Source organism: Dama dama, chromosome 20 (assembly GCF_033118175.1).
Source record: "Dama dama isolate Ldn47 chromosome 20, ASM3311817v1, whole genome shotgun sequence".
NCBI lineage: Eukaryota > Metazoa > Chordata > Mammalia > Artiodactyla > Cervidae > Dama > Dama dama.
The window spans coordinates 80668652-80690658 of record NC_083700.1 but is presented as its reverse complement, the minus strand read 5'-3'; the positions used below and the strand labels follow the sequence as shown (position 1 = coordinate 80690658).

Below are 22007 nucleotides of genomic sequence, written 5' to 3'. Positions count from 1 at the left end.
ACTGTTACAGAGATCAGTTTTTATTCCACTGGGCTCCCGGATGTGTTTAAATCTTTTAAAAAAACATATGCATGCAATTAAAACCCTTTTTCCCCTTTGACTCCTCAAGTAAAGGAGAAATGGTTCCCAGTCTCAGGCACCAGTATTTACCCATCGGTGGGGAGGAGGAGGGGCCTGGGGGCTCCTTCTGGGGTGGAGCCTGGGCCGAGTAGGCAGACAGAAGCAGGTTGAGGGAGCTCTGTAGCTGGCTCTGGATGCTGCTGAGCTTGGAGGCAGGCTGCTTGATGGCGCGGGCCAGCTCAGGGTACCCGTGTTCCAGGCAGCTCCACTGCTCCTGCAGGAGTTCTTGGATCTTCTTAACGTACTGCCCAATAGTGGCATCGGTCGGGGAGCTTGGTGGCCTTCCAGGGCGCTCCTTCCCCGACAGCTCTGGGCCAGCCTCCTCCCTCCCTGCTGGGGGAGCCTTTCTCTCGCCACTCCCTGGAGATCCTCCTGCTCCCCGGCCCAGACCCTTAATTCCCACCGAAGGACCTCCTGCCTGCTCAGAACCTCCCTCTTCGATCCTGAGCTCAGTAGAGACGCAGCTGTGTAAAGAAGGCATGAGGACTGTCTCAGATCCCTGTGGCAGTGATGGCTGGGGTGGTGACACAAGTCCTGCTGGGCTCCCATCCCCTCGTTTGTGACTTTCCCACCCCCACAGGAGGCCATTCCCCTCTCCCCTGGCTCCCCAGCTTTCAGAGCCCATGCTGCCCAGAAGGCTGACCCCAATGCTCTTGTCACACGACTGTCTGGTCAAGAGCTCCTGCAGAGGGTCAGTGTTGACCACAGCATCAGTCTGGCCCTGAGCATCTTTGGTGTTCCCACCGCTAAGCTTTTCTACCAGTTGAGCAACAGTGCACTCTAGCTCTTGAATCCTCTGCCCCCTCGCCTTGATTTCCTCTTCCTGCCGCTGGAGGGCAGCTCTGACCTGGGCCAGTTCCTCAGTTCTTCCAGACAGCTCGCCTTCAAGGTCCGAGATCTGCTGCTTCAGGCTGCAGACGCTGCCAGGATCCAGGGAGGCAAGGCCCAGGCTTTCCTCCGTGACGCGGATCCCGATGCTTCTCACGTCCACCTCTACAGGTGGTGGTGGTGGGATTTCGCTGATGTTGAGCTCGATTTCTTCCAGGGGGAGCTCATTTTCAGGCATGGGTGACGGCAGAGGTGGGGGGCTTGGTGTTGGAGAGCTAGGGGTTGTGACCACCACCTGGGCTTCTCTGCTTTTCTGTTGGTCTTCTGCATCCTCTAGAACTACAAGTGCATTCTGAGATGAGAAAGGTGGACTCGGGAAAGAGAGGTGATTTGGAACGTCTTCTTCGCCTTCGCCTTCTGGAGGCTCAGGCCCCTCCCGGATCAGCTCTGGAATCCCTGGCACTAGGTCTCCAGACTCTCTGACTTCCCGTTGGGTTGCTGCTCGCGGAGTGGATTTGGAAAACCCTGCAAATCCTTCCACGGGCCCAAAGGCACCATCACAGACAACGCCTTCGCCCTGAAGTGGGGGGAGGGCGGGCGGGGTTGGGGGTCCTGAGTTTAGGCTTGGGTCCTCCGAGGCCCTGGTTTGCAGCAGCGTGGCCGGCATGCTGGATGCTCTCAGAAGCTGGGGCCGTCCACTCCCGGAGGTGAGCTCAGCCTCCCCGGGAGCAGCAGCAGCCTCCAGCTGTCTGGCCGTCTCCGTCAGCAGGGCCTTCCGGTGGTAGCTCACCTCACTGCCGCTGGCGGCTTGTGGGGCTTGGGGGTGATCCCCGAGGGACAGTGGCTGGGCTCGGGCCTCTGTCCCCAGCACTTTCCTCGACACCATGGGGGACCAGTTCGGATGGGAAAGAACAGCATGGGGGCGAGCCCCGCTGTCGGGAAGGCTGAAGTTTCGGGGCAAAGTGCTGAACTTGGCCTGCTTGGCCCTTCTGTGGATAGGAATCCTTTTGATGGTGTTTCCCTTTTCGATGTCATCCACATACTTGAGGAAGTCCAGGTCCAGGTGGAAGCCATATGGGGTCTCCACGGAGTAGGGGTGGCTCTTTGGAGGGTCTTTCTCTTCATCCACCTGAGAGGACTGGTCTTTGGCTGGGAGGCAGAAGGCGTAAAAAAAGAAGCACAAAGTTAATAAGAAATGCAGGACGGTGAGACCTCATATGTGTGGTTTTGACTTAATGCTCTTGCATGAGTGTTCTCCTAAATGTTCCAGCCTCTGAATTATGCTGAGATGTTCATGGACTTTGGGCTGTGCTGAGAAACCCTGTTATTAAATCAGTGTGGACTTAGTCACTGTCTGCAACGCAATAGGTGAAGGGAATAGTTTCCAATCTGCACTCTGTCATCTCAGCTATGACTGTGGAATCGGCCTGCAAATCAAAAAAATAAAATAGTCTCATACCATTTTTTTGTGGTTTGAGTCATGTAATTGCTGAATTGAAGTAGCCAGGAATTTGCAAATCAGGGTACTAATTGGTAATCATGAGTATGGATATTTTCGCAGGATGAGATACACAATTTTCTCAACATTAAAAAGAGAACCTTGCATTATTCAATAGGTACTAGTAAATCTTGCTAAAGCCAGAGATATCAAGGAGTCATGCCTCCTACATTATTTAAGCTTCCTCTGATGGCTGAGCCTCTAGGTATGTGAAGCTCAGAAGGAAAGGGAACATATAGTTACACTCAGCCTATACTCTCTTCACCAGAAAACTGCATGGTGCTTAACAAACAAGTTTTACTTTCAAAAGCTTATGCCAGGTAAGGAAATAACACGTTTTTCACAAACTGAAAAAAAAAAGTGGTGGTGGAATATGGGACAATTAATGTAAAAAGAGACATTGGCAAACATCCTCCAAGAGGTGTGGGACTCTTGATTTTTCAGGGCAGCCCAAAGTATCAGGGAATAGCACAATGAAAAAGTTCTCTATCATATCAAAACACCACTGATCTTGACTCCAACAGAGGATGCTGAGAACAAGTCAGTTCTTTGATTATCTGAATCCATAGGGATTTGTCTCCAAGTAGCCTCTTCCTCGGGTTAAACAGTCTTTGTTCTTTTGATGTTCCTTATGTGACACCCCTTATTATCTCTGTGACATTCTGCTAAACATCCTCTGGAAATGCTGAGCTCAGGAGAGAACATTATTGAAGAGCACAGAGGCCAAGAATATGGACCCTGGAGCCTGGTCTATATCTCAGCTTTGTGACTTTGGGGAAATTACTTAGCCTCCCTACATCTAATCATCCGTAAGATGGCAATAATAATAGGGAAGATGAGATTGTGTGGACTGATTGATTAATACATATAACATGCTTAGAACAATGCCTATCACATGATAAACATTCAATACACACTCAATATTTTAGTTACTCTCTTTGTGGAATCCCAAATCATAGAGAACTGAAGCCCTCTAATGGAAGCTGATTTGCTGGGTACATATGAGGGGATCCTCAAATTGGTTGCTTGACTCTAAGAATGATAGACCCTGGGGGCAAAATGACAAAATAGCAGTAATTCAGTTCACTTACCTCAACCACTAATTTATTGAGCACCTGTGTTGGTTGCTAAGATAGATCCTAAGGACACTAGAGATAAATCAGGTATAGCAATGCTCTCAAAAAAAGTATGGTCAAGTAGGAGAAACACCAACAAGTATGATGCAATGTGACAGTATGGCAACAGATACATGCTCAAGGGTCAGTCTTCCTTCCTGACTTATTTTCCAAGTTTCTCCAAAACAACTTTCTTGGACTTAGAGGTTAATTCTGCCTTGGTTGGAGAGAGATGACTTCACAAGAGTGAAGCCATGTAAGTGGGTATTAAATGAATAAACAGCAATTTGCCAGGAGAATAAGACAGTGAAGGACACTGTGGCTGTATATTTCCAAGAAGGCCATTATCAATTCCTACCTTCTCTAGACAGGCAAGGGAATCCCATATGAAGACATGGCATCTATTTCTTCACCCCTTTGAATCTCAGCTGGCCTGTGAGTGCTTTGACCAAAAGAAAATGGCAGAAATGACACTGAGAGAATCCCAAGGCTAGCTCATAAGAAGCCTCTTAAGTGTCATGTGGGTCTCTTAGAATGCACACTCGGTGGGAAGCCAGATGCCACATAAGAATCCAGCATCCCTGAGACTGCCATGGTGTGAGGAAGCCCAAGTAGCCCCATAGAGATTTCATGTGGAGAGAGGGAGAGAGATGCCTAGCCAGCCTGAGCTATTCCAGACATCCTAGCTCAGGTGCCAGTATAAGTAAAAGAACTTCCAGATGACTCCAGCCTCAGCCCTCATCTGACTTCATTGACAGGAGGGACTCCAAGTGAGAACCATTCAGTTGAGCTTGTGTTAATAATGCATGATTATTTTACTCCACTGAACTTTGGGATGGTTAGTTATGCAGCAATAGATAGCCAGGACAGATCAGATATATGTCAGAAAATCAGCAAATGCATTGAGGTGTAAAAAGTGAAAGAAAGTGAAGTCGCTCAGTTGTGTCCAATTCTTTGCAACCCCATGGACTATAGCCTACCAGGCTCCTCCGTCCATGGGATTTTCCAGGCAAGAATACTGGAGTAGGTTGCCATTTCCTTCTCCAGGGGATCTTCCCAACCCAGGGATCAAACCCGGGTCTCCTGAATTGCAGGCAAATGCTTTATCTCCTGAGCCACAAGGGAAGCCCCTTGTGTGAAAATCCATGGTAATTCAGGGTTCTGTAATTGCAGTCATATGGCTGGGACTTAAAAGGTGGAAGAGAAGGGTGAAGAGTAGGAAAAGACAAAATTGGAAGGTCAGCAAGACAGATCAAGAAGCCACTTGTATGCTTGCCACCAAGCTTTGACTTTACTCTCTAGGCAGTGGGAGCCATCAAAGGGTTTTACACAAGGGAGTGACTTGATCAAATGTGACTTCACAATGATCATTCCCTCAGAGGATTAGAAGATGGACAAACCAGAAACCCAAGGACCAGTTGGGAGACTGCTGACATGATCCAGGTGAAACAAGCTAAGGGAATGGAGAGACGGGGTAGGTTCAAGAAGAGGTGCATGTGATGGCATTACCTGGGGCACATAGGACTGCTTTTTCCTTAAAGGTGATGACATATTAGGGCTGAGCTCTTCCCACTTGCCTGTGTGATCTATCCTTCTGGCCAGTGTCACATGCTTGGGGCACAGGAACTGTGCTTATGGAAGTACAATTATCTCCAAAGAACTAAAGAAGTCAAGTAGACACACGAAGTCTGAACCCTTGAACACTGACACAGTTGACCCTACCAGCCTCAGTGCTAAGTAAAATCTCAGGGCCTGTGGGCGATTAAGTCACAACAGGGAACAGAACAAGGCATTGGTGCTGATCTATAGGGTTGGGTCCAAGTTGGGCTCCAGAGCTTCTGTGCAAATACCTGGACTCCAGGCAGAAAAGGAGTAAACACTCCTCCAATATCCAAAAAATTCCAACTAAGTTCCCATTCACCCACATAATTTTTTTTTTTTTTTTTTTACCAACCTGCTTTTCCTCAAAGGGCACACTGGTATCTCAATAAATGACAGCAACTGTTCTCTGTTAGTTCGCCAGCTGCACTCCGCTATACTCTGAAGCCTACTGGTCAACTTAGCAGCCTCCTGGACTTCAGGGACAAGCCAAATCAGAGAGGAGGTTATTTGTCTAAAGTTAAACAGGGAGCAGATTTACGACCCAGAAGGCAAAGAACACTACAAAGGAGAGACTGCATTATTTATCTGCTTATTGCCTCAATTCGGTAGAAATGCAGTGATTTGCCCATCAGCCTCTGGGAGCAGGGCCAGAGCACAAATACAAAAAAGGCATCAAATGAGAGACAGCAGATTCAAAGGGGAAGTATTCCACAAGCGAGATTGAGGTGAACCAAAGAAGTCTGTAAGAGTGTTACCCCGATGATGGCTTTAATAGGTGCTTCCCAAGGTAGGGGTATATTTCTCTCTCTGTCTCTTTCACACACACACACACACACACACACACACACACACACACACACACACACACACACAGTCATATTGCGCTGCTGTGCCTACCACCTACCACTCTGTGCTCCTTCTCTTTCTCCCAGTGCAAGAGGAATGTTGGACCTTGAATGAAGGATCTTGATCTGATATACTGGGAGATCTGTGTTCACCTTAAGTTCTGCCCCTTTTAATTCTACCTGGTGATAGGTATGCAGGAGCTCAGAATTCCAGGCATTGGGCCAGGGCAAGAATTAATTAGGAGGGCTGTCTTCTTGAAATGAACTTCAGATCAGACACACCAACACATAGCCACACTGGCTGGAGTTGAATCCTGCCTCTGTCATCTCCTACCTCTGTGATTCTGGGCAAATTACTTAAATTCCCTATGCTTCAATCTCTCCATTTGTAACACAGCAATAACGATACCTAACTCAAAGAGTTGTTGTGATTGTAGGCACTGATGCAGCAGAGAACATAACACAGGGACTCAACAAAGGGGCCAAAAAACAAGGACGCGCTGGTTCCGAATGGGGCGGCAGGTATTCACTGAGCCTGAGCTCTCTCTTGGAGTATTTAACTCTGTGTTAGGATGACAGCCTCAGGAGGGAGTGAAAGTCCAAGAAACCAACTCTGAAGAAACTGGGAAAATGAGTCAGGGGAGAAGGAAAAAGTAGGATATACGAGGCTCCAGTATTCTTGCCCGGAGAATTCCATGGACAGAGGAGCAGGGCGGGCTCCAGTCCATGGGTTCGCAAAAGAGTCGGACACTACTGAGCACCTAAATGGCAACAAATATGAGACTCAGAGCCACCTAGAATCCCCTAGAAAGTCTTGGTCTGAAAGCCCCCAGATCACCAGACCTTGAAAAGGAACCTGTAAACGCAGTCATGAGAGGAAGTTAAACACAGACACGAGAAAGGAGATTAGAAACAGACAAGGAAAGGAGGGAGGTGCCACAGTCATTGCCCTGAGGGACAAAGTGAAGCACAGCGCAGGTCAGTGAATCCATTAGAGGCTTTTAAAATGATGCAGACAAGTCCAAAAGCCTATACTCAGTTTCTGAAGGCAATGGGAAAAACAGAAATGAGAGAGAAAATGGCCAAAACTACAACCGGAAAGAAGAGGAATTAAATGAGCCTCCTCAAAAGGCCAAAACAGCGGAAACTCTTTTCCCTCTTCTGCCTTTATTTTGTGAGATGTGTGGGCCTGAAGGGAGGGCTGCCTTTCTTAGCTGGTTGTGGGTGATCACGTGGCAAGCAGCTGTGCCGAGGATGCTGAGCAGGGACAAATGAGGCAAGCAGAAATGACAGGCCCCCGGGGCATTAAGGGAATTAGCTGGTGTTCTGTGGGACCACTTCCAGGGATGCACTGAAAAGGCAGCTCTCTGGGGAGAAAGGCAGACTTTTGAAATAGATGGTAACTGCATTTGGAAAGGAGGGTAGGGAGGGGCTGGAGCTGCTGTCCAGAATTTAAGCCCTGCACCAGTGAAGGGCCATCTAGGCTCTCCTGTTTCCTGTCATTCAGTGATTTGGGAAAAAACATTTCATTAGAAGTCAGGGGATCGGGGTCTAGTCCATGACATTTGGCAAATTTCCTAGAGAGGGGAAAGGAGGAACACTCCTTGAGACACTTGTTGGGCTAGATAGTGATTACTCAACAACCTTACATGCACTATCTCATTCAGTCCTTTACCATCCCTGTGAAGTAGGTATTAGTATCTGCTTATAGATGAGGTGTAGCAGACTATTAACAAAAATAGCCACAATTATAACCCACCCCGTGTACCTCCCTCCCACACTGATCGTAGCTTGGCTCTGGGACTTGCTTTGGCCAGTGGGTCAACAGCAAATGTGACACATTCAGAGACTTGAAAGTTGCTTGCACAACAGGAGTTTGTCTATTCTTACTGTGCTTGGAAACCCTTCTGTCAACAGGTGAACATACCTCACCCAGCCTGCTGGACAACAAAAGAGACACGGCCAAATCATCACCAATGCCTCAGGTAATGTGGAGTCAACCACCAGACATGTGAGTGTGGCCATCCTAAACCGTCAGGACAAGTTGCCCAGAAGACCACAGACACATAAACAAGTCCAACAGCGATCAGTCACGTTGGCCCAGCTCAGAACAAAGGCTCAGCCAACCCACAGAATCTTTTGAGAAATAATAAATACCTTTAAGTCGATATTTTTTTTTTTTTTGAGTGGTTTGTTATGCGTCAAAGCTAACTGATACATGAAGGAAGTGAGGCTCAGAGAAGTGAAATGCCTTGGAGGATCACTCAGGTAGGAATGTTGGCTTTTACCATATCATGCCTCATCTCTAAAAGGAGGTTAATGAGGGAGGTCATCCTGCTCCCTTCTTGGTGCCAAGAAAGGATGAGAAACACTCCAAAGATTACACAATTACAAAAATTACACAAAATAAACATAAGGCTTTATTTTCATTCCCTACCACCTTCTCTTGTTCATGCCTGAAATACATGGTTTGGGTTTCCCAGCACCGCCTATATGGGGAAGGTCTCCCATGTTTCCCCTAAGCTGTCCAGGATTTATGGTAATCTCTTTCCAACCCAAATGCTCACTGTAGACCAGGGACTACAAAGGAGCCTGCCTACCATCCGTCTTCTCCATCTTAGGGATTGTTGATCACCAGTCTCTCAGGTACTCTTCATCCAATAAGTCTGTAAAATTCGTTGGAGAGTTCTGAAAGGAAGAAGGAAGGAAAAGTGGAGAATCTCATTACAGTTAGAATAAGTATAGAGGACCCCTCCTCACCTTTGTCCCAGGGTGCCCGTGAGCTCTTAGCCCTCCAAGGAGGGAGATTAAAAGCCTTTACACAATACCTAGAGTCCAATCTTGGGTGTGTCTTCATGGGGTGTTAGCAGTGGTTGACACCAAAGGAAGTCTCTGGTCCGACTCCCTCACTGGGCAGATGAGGGAACTGAGGCTTAGAAGTTAATTGTTCTGTGCAAACACCTCTCAGCATATTAGTGAAGAAACTGGGCCCGGGGCTCCAACAAACAGCTAGGTACGCTTTCCACAATATCAGGAGCTGATATCTACTCACTTCCATCACAGAGAACGAATTCTAAACCATTTTGTGGAAAAGTTGGAACCAGAGAAGCTTCAAATGATCTGTGACATCCCAATCATACTCAAGACAAAGATGAACTAACTGGAAGGACTGACAAGGAGCTGATAGTTCAGCGTGATTTCTAACCATGGGCAGAACAAGGAGGTGTTCATTCGACCTAGGTGGCCAGAAGACATCGGTGACTATGAAAGCAGAATACTCTCCTAGCTCTGAATTAGAGTCCCTTGAGGTTTGATCATAAATTCTCCCCAAAGTTTCAATCCTTTTCCAGAACTATTTCTTCAAATGGTAAACAACCTGGCTCCTGCCTCCAATACAATAAATCACCCAGGAAACTGACTTTTTATGATTCTAACTCCACACACATCAGAATAATAAATAATCTGTGACACCTCAGCAGTGGAAGCAGGATTGTTTTAGGAATTCCAATGTGCTTGACCACAACCTCTAGATCAGAAAAACGTACCAGGGATAAAGGAAAGGCTGGGGGGAATTGGAAGTGAGAGAAGAATGACGGGAAGCCCCCAGCAACCTGGGATAAAAAATGGGGAACAAACAAGCAAACTGGAGAAGGCGGCTGGGAAATATGAGACCTGCCAAATTAAAGGAAGTCTGAAGTCTGCCTGATGGAAAGTTTGGTGTACACTCTCTCTGTAAGCGAGGCTACTGTCTCCAAAGCCATCACCCACTCCTGTCTTGGTTCTCCCATAACCACAGTCCACTCAGCAGCCAGAGGGCCTCTGCCACTGCAGAGTGATGGAGCCTGGAAGGGCAGGCAGGGATTCTGTAGGCAGAGACACTCCTTACAGAACGATCACAGAAACTAAGTCACTTACCTTGTGGCAACAAGTACTTGAATTGGGGGGCAGCATGGAGCTGGAGTAGAGAAATTAGGGAGAAGAAAGATAAATGTGCATGGTCCTGGAGGCTAAGAGTGGCCACTAAGGAGGCAGATAATGGAAAGTCATGGAAGGTCCTAAGCAGGGGTGAGGGAGGATCACCCTTGCTAGAAAGAGGAAGTTCTGAAACAACCTATGTGTCCGTTAACAGATGAAGGAGTAGAGAAGATGTGGTGTGTGTGTGTGTGTGTACAGGTATATACACACAGAGTGGAATATTATTTAGCCATAAATAGAAGGAAATCTTACCATTTGTGATAACACAAACATGTACTGTATTTGTCTTTGACTTAGTCCACTGACCATAATGCCCTCAGGTACATCTGAGGACAAATACTGTATGGTATCACTTACACGTGAAACTTCATTTAAAAAAAAAAAAAAAAGAAATTCATAGACACAGAGAATAGATTAGTGGTTGTCAGAGGCAGGGGTTGGGTGGGTAAGGGGTAGGCAAAATGGGTGAAGGGGCTCCAAAGATACAAACTTCCAGTTCTAAGATAAATAAGACCTGGGGATATAATGTATAGCATAGTGACTATAGTCAACAACACTGTATTATATTTTTTGAAAGTTGAGGGGTCCGGGTGGGGAAAAAAAAAAGGAAAGTTGCTAAGAGAGTAGATCTTAAAAGTTCTTATCACAAAAAAAAAAAAAAACCTAGGTGACATAATGATGTTAACTAAACTTACTGTGGTGGTCATTTCACGACATATACAAATACCAAATCATTATGCTAGACACCGTATTAGATGTCAATTATACAACTACACAGTGTTAGATGTCAATTATAATTCAGTTGAAAAAAGAAAGAGAAGGTTCCTGGGCAGAGGACACTGCTGCCCATCTCCGTGCCCCAGCTCTGCAGTCCACAGCCAGTGATGGGGACTCCCAGATGCAGGGAGGGGGGTTGGGGCAGGAGAGGCCCAGCAGCTTCAAGGTGAAAAGTGTGGAGGAAAAGGGTGGGGACAAAACCCTATACCTGGCCCCTTCATCATTACGGCCTCTTCTCTCCCTCTGTATCCCTCTTCCTCCCACCTCATAACATTACTGAGTAACAGGCAGAGCTCGGAGCACTTGGCATACTCGAATTACCTCATGCAAGCCTCACCATAACCCCAAGAGTGTTATTATTGTCCCCATTTTCCAGATAAGGAGACTGAGGCTATCTACAGCCATACCACCCTGAATGCGCCCGATCTCGTCTGATCCCAGAAGCTAAGCAGGGTCGGTCCCGGTTAGTACCTGGATGGGAGACTGAGGCTGAGAGAGTTTAAAGGGCTGCCCCAAGTTACATAACAAGCCAGTGTTGGTGTAGGATTTGCTCTTAAGTCAAGTCGACTCCAAGTCTGTGCTGGGAACGAAAGTGATTTGTAAACATTTGTCCACTAATGTAAGCAAGCCTGATGACTGATCCCTAGCTCTTTTTTGTGAGGGAAAAAGTTCCTGACTCTGCTTCTTTGCTTCTCCCTCCACTGCAGATGATCCATCTTCTGGGCAGGCACAAGGAGGACGGCTCCCTTTGTAAGTCCTTCTGGCCAAGTGCGATCTGCTTCTCTGAGGCTGGACACCAAGTAACAAAGCTCCTCCTAAGAAAGAGGGTGCAGGTGAACCTCCAGCTGCAGAAACTCACCGTCACCTCAAGGAGTTCAGTCACACCCACTGCCCTTGGTTAGAGTTACAATTCAGTCCTTCATATACCAGATCATAGAGCTTCAAATAACTTTGCAGCACGCTTGGGGTCAAATTTCATTTAAAAAAAGAACTCTATAGAGACCTCTAATCATTCCCTTAGACTTAAATTTCGCTAAAATTAATCATTCCAAGGCAAGAGAAATTAAATGGAGTTGATACCCCAACTCTCTGAAGAAAAGGGCCAAGCAAGCTTTCATTCTAAAGCTCTAAAGAAAAGGGGGGATGGTCATGTCCACATCGTGCCACTTCCAGCCCCTCCCACCCCAGCCTTCTCCCCTTTGGCCCAGGGTCCTTACGGTGAACATCTCAGAATTTAGCTAAGGGAGTTTTCTTCGATTGAGCGGACGTTTGATGTGGTTAGGGGAGTGGAATCAAAGACTAAATGCTATATCAACACATGCTACTTTGTTTGCAATACAACAGAATATGAAAAATAGCTTTGTTGGACAGAATTCCCCTTTAAAATGAAATTTTGCAACCTCCTGGAGCATTTAATATTTTGACATAGAAGCAATTTATTACATGTTCTATTAAACTGCCTGCCCAGTGTTCGAACCTTGTAATACCTAGTGGTGCTATGTAATTTTTCATTTGTTTATGGCCTATGCCAGGATCAAGTATGCCCAGTTAGCTCCCAACCTCTCTCACAAGCTCATCATATTCTAGATGTTTTAAGTATATACAACTTTATCTTTTTCTAGTTTTTCTCCCCTATTAGGTTTGTGAAGGTCAGAACTCCTACACAATTCATTTCTGTAGACACTCCCCACCCCCTCCATCCACCTCCATCCTAACATGTGGCAGATCATCTCCAAGTTACAGATAAGGAACAAAGACACAGAAAAGCTATGCGGCCGATCCAAATTCATCCAGTTAATTAGGGGCAGGACTCCATTAGTCCACCCTGCCTCTCAAAGTTGATGTGCAGTGAAGAGATGAGGACTGAAGCTTTCGGCTCAAAATCGACCAAAGAGGCAGTCACTGGCAGACAGCAGTGATGGCCCACGTGTAACTACCAGGCCACGCTAGAAACGGTTCCAGCACAGCCCATGCCCAGGAGCATGGATTTCCTTGGGTCAGCCCAACTCCCTCAGTATATCCAACTCCTCAGTATATCCCCACACCCTCTCCCTCCACATTGATTCTTTCTAATGATACCATTTTTAACCCCAAATCCAAATACAAAGAAACCTTCCTCTATTTAGTCTGAAACTGAAACCTAGCTCTGTACTTGTGTTCCTTTCAAACGTCTCTTTATTCTGCAATAATAAAAATGCCATATTTCATCCCAGAACAGGCTGCATGCCAAAATAAATAGCACCTTGGATTTCCTTAAGAAGAAAACTTGGCTCAAAGCACAGTCTTATTGCCATGAGAATTCTTGGAGAATTCAGCCTAACAAAGTCAAATATTTAGCAAGGTAGTGCACCAACAGCGATCTGTCAATCCCTGCACGACCTCTTGCAGAGACAAAAACGCTCTTTCCAAAAGAGGAAAAAATATTACTTATACCTGGTACCAATCTCCCCAAATGATTAGAGCTTCCCGCTTCCCCGCTCCAGGGCCCCACGCCCCCAAGTGGAAATGTCCCCTGTGCTAAGAATCCAGAGGCATCTGATAGAGCTGCTTAAGAGGGCTGAAGCACAGGCACCCGGAGAGTGAGACGCACTCCTGGAAAAGCTTCACCAACCGAGTTCTCCAGCAGGCTCGCTTCCCACCGACTCAGGAAACAAAGAGATAACTCACGCTCAATAAATAACACATTAACACAATCTCATTAACACAATCCCATTAACTCCATTCCCACATTTTTCTGCACGTGTCTGTCATTTTTGCCTGCATTGCAGCAGCTGAATCTGGAGCTTCATGAAGAAGAGAAAACTGTCAGGAGGGAAGCAGTGACCACAATACCTTCCTTTGGCATCCTCCCCCCACCCCAGCCTGGAGCCAGAGAAGTCACTTCCTCCCCGGGGCTCTGCTGCTGGACCGGAGCTGATCGCTCCTGAGTTCAGCATGGCAGCACTGGCTCCCTAGCTGTTAAAGATTTGGTCAGGTGATCTGTGACCTTGCTGGAAAAGCAAACACTGACTTCATTTTGGCTCTCAGGAAGAGGGGACTGGGGTCAGAAAGGAATTTGATGCTCAATAAGCTGATACTAGATCTTCCAGAAAGAGGAAAAAGCACAGATCATTCGATTAGAAAGTTCATTCTCAGAGCTGCTAGCAGTTTAGAGGGATGCATCTAAAGATGCTGAAATGGTACACACCTTTCTCCCTGGACTCTCCCAGAGCTAGGCGCTTCACTGGGACAGGGGTCATAATTAATTATGCTTTTCCTCCTCCCTTCCTCCAGCTGAGTGGCTCATTAATAAAACTGTTCCTAATGAGAACACAGCATCCTAAAGAGCTGAAACCCTCCAGTGGTGCATCTCTTTCTTCCAGGCTCTGTCTTAGAAACTTCCTCCCCCGCCCACCCACCTCCTAGATCCCACAGCGGAGCAAGGCTTCTGTGAGCAATCCCCAGACTGCTCACTGCCCCCATCAATCAGCGACTGGAAGAAACAATGACCAGTGAGCTCCTGGGGCCAGACAGGCAGCCCCCGCTCCCTACCGCTCTACGAATCTGATGCCCCAGCACCGATATGCACACAATTCTGGCAGAAAGAGAAAGGCAAGGAAGTACCTTCTGTAAGGATCCAGCTCCAGGCAGGGCTTCCAACTGTAGCGCGGACCAGTGACTTCAGAGGAGCGGGTGCAGGAGCCGGGGAGAAGGCAGCTGTGCAACAGCAAGGTCTCAGGGTGTCCCAGGCAGGCGCCGTGGAGAGGCTCGGCCAGCCCACTGCAGCCGCAGCTCTCTGGAGCTGAGGCAGGTGTGAGGCGCAGGCACAGACGCTCTGCAAATCTAGCACCACCACTGGACCTGAAAGAGATACAGGGGGTGGGTGCAGTCCAAACAGGGCCAGGAAAGCGTCTGGGCTCCCGTATACCGTCTGAGCAAAAGGATTAGAGGACCTTATCCCCTTGACCTTCCGTGGCTCTAGCCAAAGGAGGCTGTCCTTGGAAATAAAGCCCCGTCAGGAAGACATGTCAAAGCAGCTCTGACCTTTGCAGACACTGCCTGTCAAGATGTGTTCTCAGAGGCCAGGGCAGATTCCTGTCTATCTGACACTGAAATTGATGCCAGAGCTGAGTGTCACCCTGAAGTGCTGACTGCATCCAGCCCAGGACAGTGGGAAAGCATTTCACCTCCAGCTTAAGGCAGCCGGGCAGGGCTGAGCGACCCCACCGGACAGGTGAAGAAAGTGAGAGACAGTGACTTCCCTTGGCTCACCCACGAGTGAATCTGGATTAAAATGAAGATTCCTGGGATAGAATTCTGTGTTTTTCCCACTTCACTGGATCACACTTCTTACTTTCCTTGGAAGACGTTAGAGCATCTTGCTCAAGGCAGAGGTTAACAAACTTACTGTAGGGCATGGGATGATGTGATGCAAGAGGCTAGGAAACACCAACATTCACTTGTTTCAACTGTTAAAAGTATTTAACTAGCATGCAGACCAAACCATCAAAACTTAAAAATAAATCAGAAATACACTTTGCCGTTATACGAAAAAATATACAGAGGTGCCAACTGTCTCTCTGATAGCTTTTAAATGACCATCAACCATCCCCTCAGAACTGGCTAGAGAAAAGCGAGAAGCATAAGACATTTCACCAGGAAGCTGAGTTAAAAAGAGCTCTCCATTCCCCAGGTCCCATGACTTTCTAGCCACCCACTCTGCCTCTCTGCTTTCTCTATGTGACATAGGTAAGCCCTCCCATTTCCTCTCCCAAGATAAATTCTTCCTTATTCAAGACAAAATGGTGAGAGGCTTACTCGCAGAACTGAGCCTTTCTTGAAGCAACCAACATTCTTCAGGGAACACTGGCCAGTTCCCATCTGTCCCCTCCAGCTCTCTTCAGCATACCCCCCAACCCCCCAAGTGCTGTAGCCAGCCTTCCTCTTCCCACTGCTCCTGTCGGCCCTCGAGGGCAGCAGCTATCACCTGAATTCTAAGTGCTGCCTCTCTGTCTGTCTCCCAGACCAGCATCATGAGCTCAACATTCCATAAAGGTTGTCAAACTGAACTTATCCACGATACCAACGGCTATAAACACAGGTGACCTCTTCAGATACTCCCTGAGGTACCAAAAAAGTGCCTCTCCTTTCCAACAGGTGCCAGGCCTCTCATCAGACTGGGAAAAAAAAAAAACTCAGCAGAATGAGGGAAGGAAATAGTAGTCCCTAGCAGTGCCACAGATCAGCTTGGCTCAGGTGCCAGGACAGCAGAGTCACAGGAAAATACATACACGCACACACGTACACCTCGAACCAAGTCTCCCTTCCTCCTTCAGATCTCTTCCTGAAGACAGGTAGCACTTTCAGTTCTCTGAGCTCCACACAAGGTACTGGTTCAGGCACGGTGCTGACTGCCTATGTCTCTAAAAGGAGAGGAGATACTTCTGTCTTTTCTGTCTTTCGCCCTTACCTAGTACACACAATTTACTCCATGGCCAAGCGTAGAGGTGCACAGAAACAGGAATCTTATCCCCATCTTCCAGATGAGAAAACTGAGGCAAAGCCTCAATTCAAACCCAGATGTTCTATCTTCCACTCTAATACTCTTTCCTCTAAACCACACAGCCTGAACTGGGCACGCAGGTGAATTCAGGAGACACAGGACTCCAGGCTGTAAGCTTCAATGCTAGTGCTCTCAAGGCAGAAGGTGATCTCACATTTAGGGAAGATCTTCATGGGAAAAGCCAGCAACTTTGGAGAGGAAATCTGAGCTTCCTCTCCATAGCCTCTGGCCTTTACCATGTTGGGATACTGGCACGTCTCTACCCCTACACCTCATTGAGACACATATCTTAAGACTAGTAGCCAATTTCATGTTACCACCAAGCTACCCAGAAAATTCCCCTGGACCAGACACAGTTATCCAAGAAAACCTTTCCATCAGGAATCATTTGTCTGGGGGGAAGTTTAACTCCTTTTGCAACTTAGAAAGCTCCAAATTCTATGGCCCAGGTCCCTTTCGCTCCATGATGAAGAAAAGGTAGGCATCTAAGTCAGACAAGATGGCACCAGGCAAGCAGGAAAAGAGGTGGAACTATCTGAAGAATGTGCCTTTTATCTTAGCGGTTCCTTAGGCTTTTGCACTTTGCCCAGAGAGGTCAGCTATTTGGCAGTCTGTGCGATTACAAGGGGCTGGGGAGCAGCGCACTGCTTAGGGACACGTGCTCCTGAAACAGCCTCAGAGCAGACTGGTTACAGCCACTCTGACGGAACACAATTTCACTGGACGCAGAAAGAAATCACCCGTGAGAGATCGGTGGGTGTAGCAGTCCAGTGGGAATGAGCTGTTCAAATGACTGACCCTTTAAGGCGGATGAAAATTTCTCAGGGAGGAAACAGGGCCAGTTGCAGGGAGTGAGGAGGCTGCAGTAAACAATGCTCCCTGGAGAAAAAGAAAGGCATCAGGGTCCCAGGGAAAAGACTTCTACTCCTCATCCCTCCCCTCACTGAGACCCTTCCAGAATGCTCTTAAGTCTCTGACTCAAACACACTGTAAAATCGAGACGCCAGTAGACAAATGAGGAAGGGGCACAAGCAACCAATTCAGAAAAGAAGAAATACCAGTGTTTACTATTAGAAAAATGTTTAACCACATAAATTAATCATCAAAAAGACGCCAGAGAAACATCAGAACGGCATACTATTTATCTACCCTACACTGTGCCGGGCACCCTAGGTCCATCTCGAAACCGGCCAGTTTAACTCCCACAATGACCCCACACAGTAACTGGTTATTTCCATTATTTGAAGACAAAGCTGAGGCTTTGAGCAGTTGCCCAGATACTGAGACCATCAGCGCCGAGATTCGAATCCAGGTATCGTTTTGCTTTTAACCACAGTATGACGCAGACTCTCTCACAAGTTAGAAAACCAGGCTTTTTTTAAAGCGAGGTCCTCAGCGTTGAGAAGAGGGTGATCCTCCCCTCCCCGGAAGATGGCAGCGGCCGCCCACGTAGGCGCAGCGTCTCCCAGCCCCGGCGTGTGCGCGCAACTGCGCAGGCTTAGTCTGCGCGTGCGCACAGGCAACTGCACAGTCAACGGCAACAAGATGAAACCGTAAAGTAAGAAGATGAAAACGGCCCCAGTGACCTGCGATTTCTTTTGTTGGTCTAAAAAAGTCATCACTATTATGACGTATTCTTGGAAAACAATAAATGACTGGGCTGGGGGTGGGGGGGGGGGGGCGGGGAGGAGTGGGAAATTACCAACATTCCCCCATCCTGATACAACTCGTTTCATGTCCATCTATTTTGCATATCTTAACATAATTGAAGAGCAATTTCTGTGGTGGCTAAAAGTCTGGACTCTAAGTCAAGAAGTCATGGCTAGAATCCCAGCTCTGCTAATGACTGTGCAACCTTGGACAAATTACTTAAACTCTCTGTGTCTTCCCTGGAGAAGGAAATGGCAACCCACTCAAGTATTCTTGCCTGGAGAATCCCATGGACACAGGAGCCTGGCAGGCTACTGTCCATGGGGTCACAAGAGTCGGACATGACTTAGCGACTAAACTACTAACTACTACTCTGTGCCTTAGCTTGTAAAATAGGAATAGTAACACACTGTACACATCATGGATCTGTCAGGAGGATTAAATAAGATGGTCAACAACTTGGAGGCTGGTATATAGTCTGTGTTTAATAAATAATAAATATATTATCTATTAACATAATGATACAAATTTAATTATGAATTTGATTTTGTATTTAAAATTTTATCATGTAACATTTAGAAAATACAGTGATACCTGATTTATTGTGATTACTGTAAATGGCTGTGCAAGATTCCATGGACTTAGGCCTTATTTTCCAAACCCACTTCCTCCTAGAGATCATTTCATCTCTAAGTTTAACCCTCCCTGCAATGCTACCCAGATCAGCCAGCCTGTCAGACAGGCCTATGGGCAGGTCTCCAGGGAATACCCCAATTTCAGGTGCTGGAACCCAGCTGCCACATGTGGTGATGAATGGTTAAGAGCAAGGATTTCAAGGTAAGATAGACCAGGTTCAAATTCTGACTGTGTGATCTTGAGCAAATTTCCTTATTCAAGAAGAGCCCAGTTCAGTACACAGCTGGGAGAACCGCATGAGATAAGGTATATTTAAGTGCTTTTGCCAATGCTCAAGATTTAGTGAACACTCAATAAATGTTAGCTATGATTACTTTTTAAAACCCACAGTGTTTTAAGCAAGGAAAGGCCAGGAATTGCATTTATTTTATTTATCTCCCTACTCCTAACAGCTGGCACGGCAGGAATGCAACAAAAATGTGTTGAATTAATGAATAAATAAACAGATTAATGGATACATCATAGAGATTGCCAGAGCTGGAAAGCATTTTTTAATAGACTTATTTAGATATAATCTACATACCATACAATTTACTGATAAAAACTATACAATAGCCATAGCATACTCAGAGTTGTGGAAACATTGCCACAACCTAATTTTTTTAATTGTGATAAAATACTGTTAAGTCGTTAAGTCATGTCTGACTTGTTTGGAACCCCATCGACTGTATGTAGCCCACCAGGCTCCTCTGTTCATGGAATTCTCCAGGCAAGAATACTGGAGTGGGTTGCCATTTCCTTCTCCAGGGGATCTTTTTGACCCCGGGTTCAAACCCGCATCTCCTGCGTTGACAAGTGGATTCTTTACCACTTTTGCCACTAGGGCAGCCCATGGTAAAATATGTTGTGTGTGTGTGCTTAGTCACTCAGTTGTGTCTGACTCTTTGTGACTCCATGGGCATACAGTCCATGAATTCTCTAGGCCAGAAAACTGGAGTGGGTAGCCTTTCTCTTCTCCAGGGGATCTTCTCAACCCAGGGATCGAACCCAGGTCTCCCACATTACAGACGGAGTCTTTACCAGCTGACCCACAAGGGAAGCCCAAGAATACTGGAGTGGGTAGCCTATCCCTTCTCCAGCGGATCTTTCCGACCCAGGAATTGAACTGGGGTCTCCTGCATTGCAGACAGATTCTTTACCAACTGAGCTATCAGGGAAGCCCAAAATATGTTAATACATACCATAAAATTTACTGTTTTAACCATCTGTAAATGTAGAATTCAGTGGCATTCACAATGCTCTGTAATCATCACTACTATCTATAACCCAAACTTTTTCATCATCTCCAACATGAAATCTATAACCTATTAAACAATAACTCCCCATTCCCTCTTGCTCCCAGCCCTGAGAAGACCCATTCTATTTTCTGTCTCTATAAACTTGCCTATTCTAGGTACCTTCTGTAAGTGGAATTATGTAGTATTTGTCCTTCTATGTCTGGCTTATTTCATTTAGCATGTTTTCAAGGCCCATCCAAGTTGCAGCATACATCAAAATTTCATTTCTTTTGATGATTGAGTAATATTCCATCACATGTACATACCACACTTTGTTTATCCATTCATCTATCAGTTGACACTTGCATTGTTTCCATCTTTTGGCTATTGTGAGTAATGCTGCTGTGAATACTGGTATACGAGTATTTGTTCAAGTTCCTGCTTTCATTTATTTTGGATATATACCTAGGAATGAAATTACTGGGTTATATGTTAATTCTATGTTTAAATTTTGAGTAACTGCCAAAGTGTTTCCAAAACAGCTACACCATTTTACATTCCCACCAGCAAAATATGAAGGTTCCAGTTTCTCCATATCTTCACCAACATGTTTTTTTTTCAACTAAAAAAAATCATTATAGGAATCCTAGTAAGTATAGTAGGTGTGTAGTGTTAACTCATTGTGGTTTTGATTTGTATTTCCCTAATGACTAATGATTATTGAGCATCTTTTCATGTGCTTATTGACCATTGGTATATCTTCATTGGAGAAATGTCTATTCAAGTCCTTTGTCCATTTTTTTAATTGGGTTGTTTGTTTTTGTTGTCAGAGTTCTTTATCACATATCTGGTAATTGGTTAGTATCACTAAATCATTAACCCATTATCAGATATGTGATTTGCAAATAATTTCTCCCATTCTGTAGGATGTCTTTTTGCTTTCTTGACAGTGTTCTTTGATGCACAAAGGTTATAAAGTACAATTTATCTATACTGTCTTTTGTTGCCTGTGCTTTGGTATCATGTCCAGGAAATTATTGCCAAATTCACTGCCATAGAAATTTTCCTTCAATGTTTTCTTCTAAGAGCTATATAGTTTTAGCTCTTAAGTTTAGGATTTTGAACCATTCTGAGGTCATTTTGAACCATTTTGAGGCTTAAGATAAAGGTTTCAATCTGAGGAATTTGAATATTCAAATTGAAAAGTCCACAATCAAATTTTAGAACATTTTCATTACCCTCAAAGGAAATTTCATACATGGGATTTCATCTTTATAAGGAATTAGGAACATAATGAATTATTGAGAATTAATAAACTTTGGCATTCATACATAAAAATTAGTTTCTTAGAAGAGTTTACTGAGAATATTAATTCTCTGTTCTACAAAAGAGTATGACCTCCATCCATCAGTAAACAATACTGCAGAACTAGGGTGTACACGTGCAGGCAAAGAGCTGGAAATCCTGCAATTTTCAGGAAGGGTGCTTTGTTATTACTGCAAAAGATATTTGCCGTGTTTTTTGGGGCTACCCTGCACCATGTGAACACCCTTCCTATGTCTGGGTTATTTCCTTCCTTAGGAGTTCCACGTCTTCAAGGTAGAACACAGAATTTACAGTGCCAGCCTCTTTTACAGCTAGGACCCCATTGTGAGACCTGCGCTCAACATGCAGAGGCACCCAGGCCAGGCCTCAGCTTAGAAGAAAGTGCCCTGGAAAATCAAGGGCTGAAGATAAGCAGTTCTGGGGAGGGTGGCGGAGTGACGTGACATCCTCTAATAAATTCCTCTTTGACATAAACTTGCTAGAATCAGTTCTGTTGTTTGCAACTGTGACCCTTGACTGCTACAATGAGGCATCAGCGTTGGCTGGGTTTTTAATTGTTCTATTCCATTAATTTACATTACTTGGAGAATTACTCTTCAGAGTTCCTGCTGATTGTTTTGTCCTGAGGATTTACTGCATGACCACGTCGATGATTTTTCTCTTCCCCCTTGTCCTTTATTACCAAATTCTTTCTCACCCAAAAGTGAGAATCAGTGGGCTCAGTGGGCCAGCAGGGTTTTTGCTTGGCCAAACTGGGCCACAATCCAAAGAGCTTGGAACCACAACTGGGAGTAAATCAAGGAATTCAGCCTCATC

General features: G+C 45.9%; 1 protein-coding gene across 3 annotated transcripts in view; it reads right to left on the bottom strand.

The window, feature by feature from the left end:
• KANK4 (KN motif and ankyrin repeat domains 4) overlaps positions 1-22007 on the bottom strand; it is a 68295-nt gene that overhangs the window by 22725 nt on the left and 23563 nt on the right. The window contains exons 2-4 of one of the 3 annotated variants that reach the window (XM_061121721.1): positions 14364-14600; positions 8609-8696; positions 151-2097 (exon numbers count right to left, since the gene is read on the bottom strand). In XM_061121721.1, coding sequence (XP_060977704.1) covers positions 151-2097; positions 8609-8624 — 1963 coding nt within the window. In that variant the 5' untranslated portion in view covers positions 8625-8696; positions 14364-14600. Of the gene's footprint in view, positions 1-150; positions 2098-8608; positions 8697-8836; positions 9417-14363; positions 14601-22007 lie in introns of those variants that run through there. The other 2 variants (XM_061121722.1, XM_061121723.1) reach the window with 2 other exon arrangements.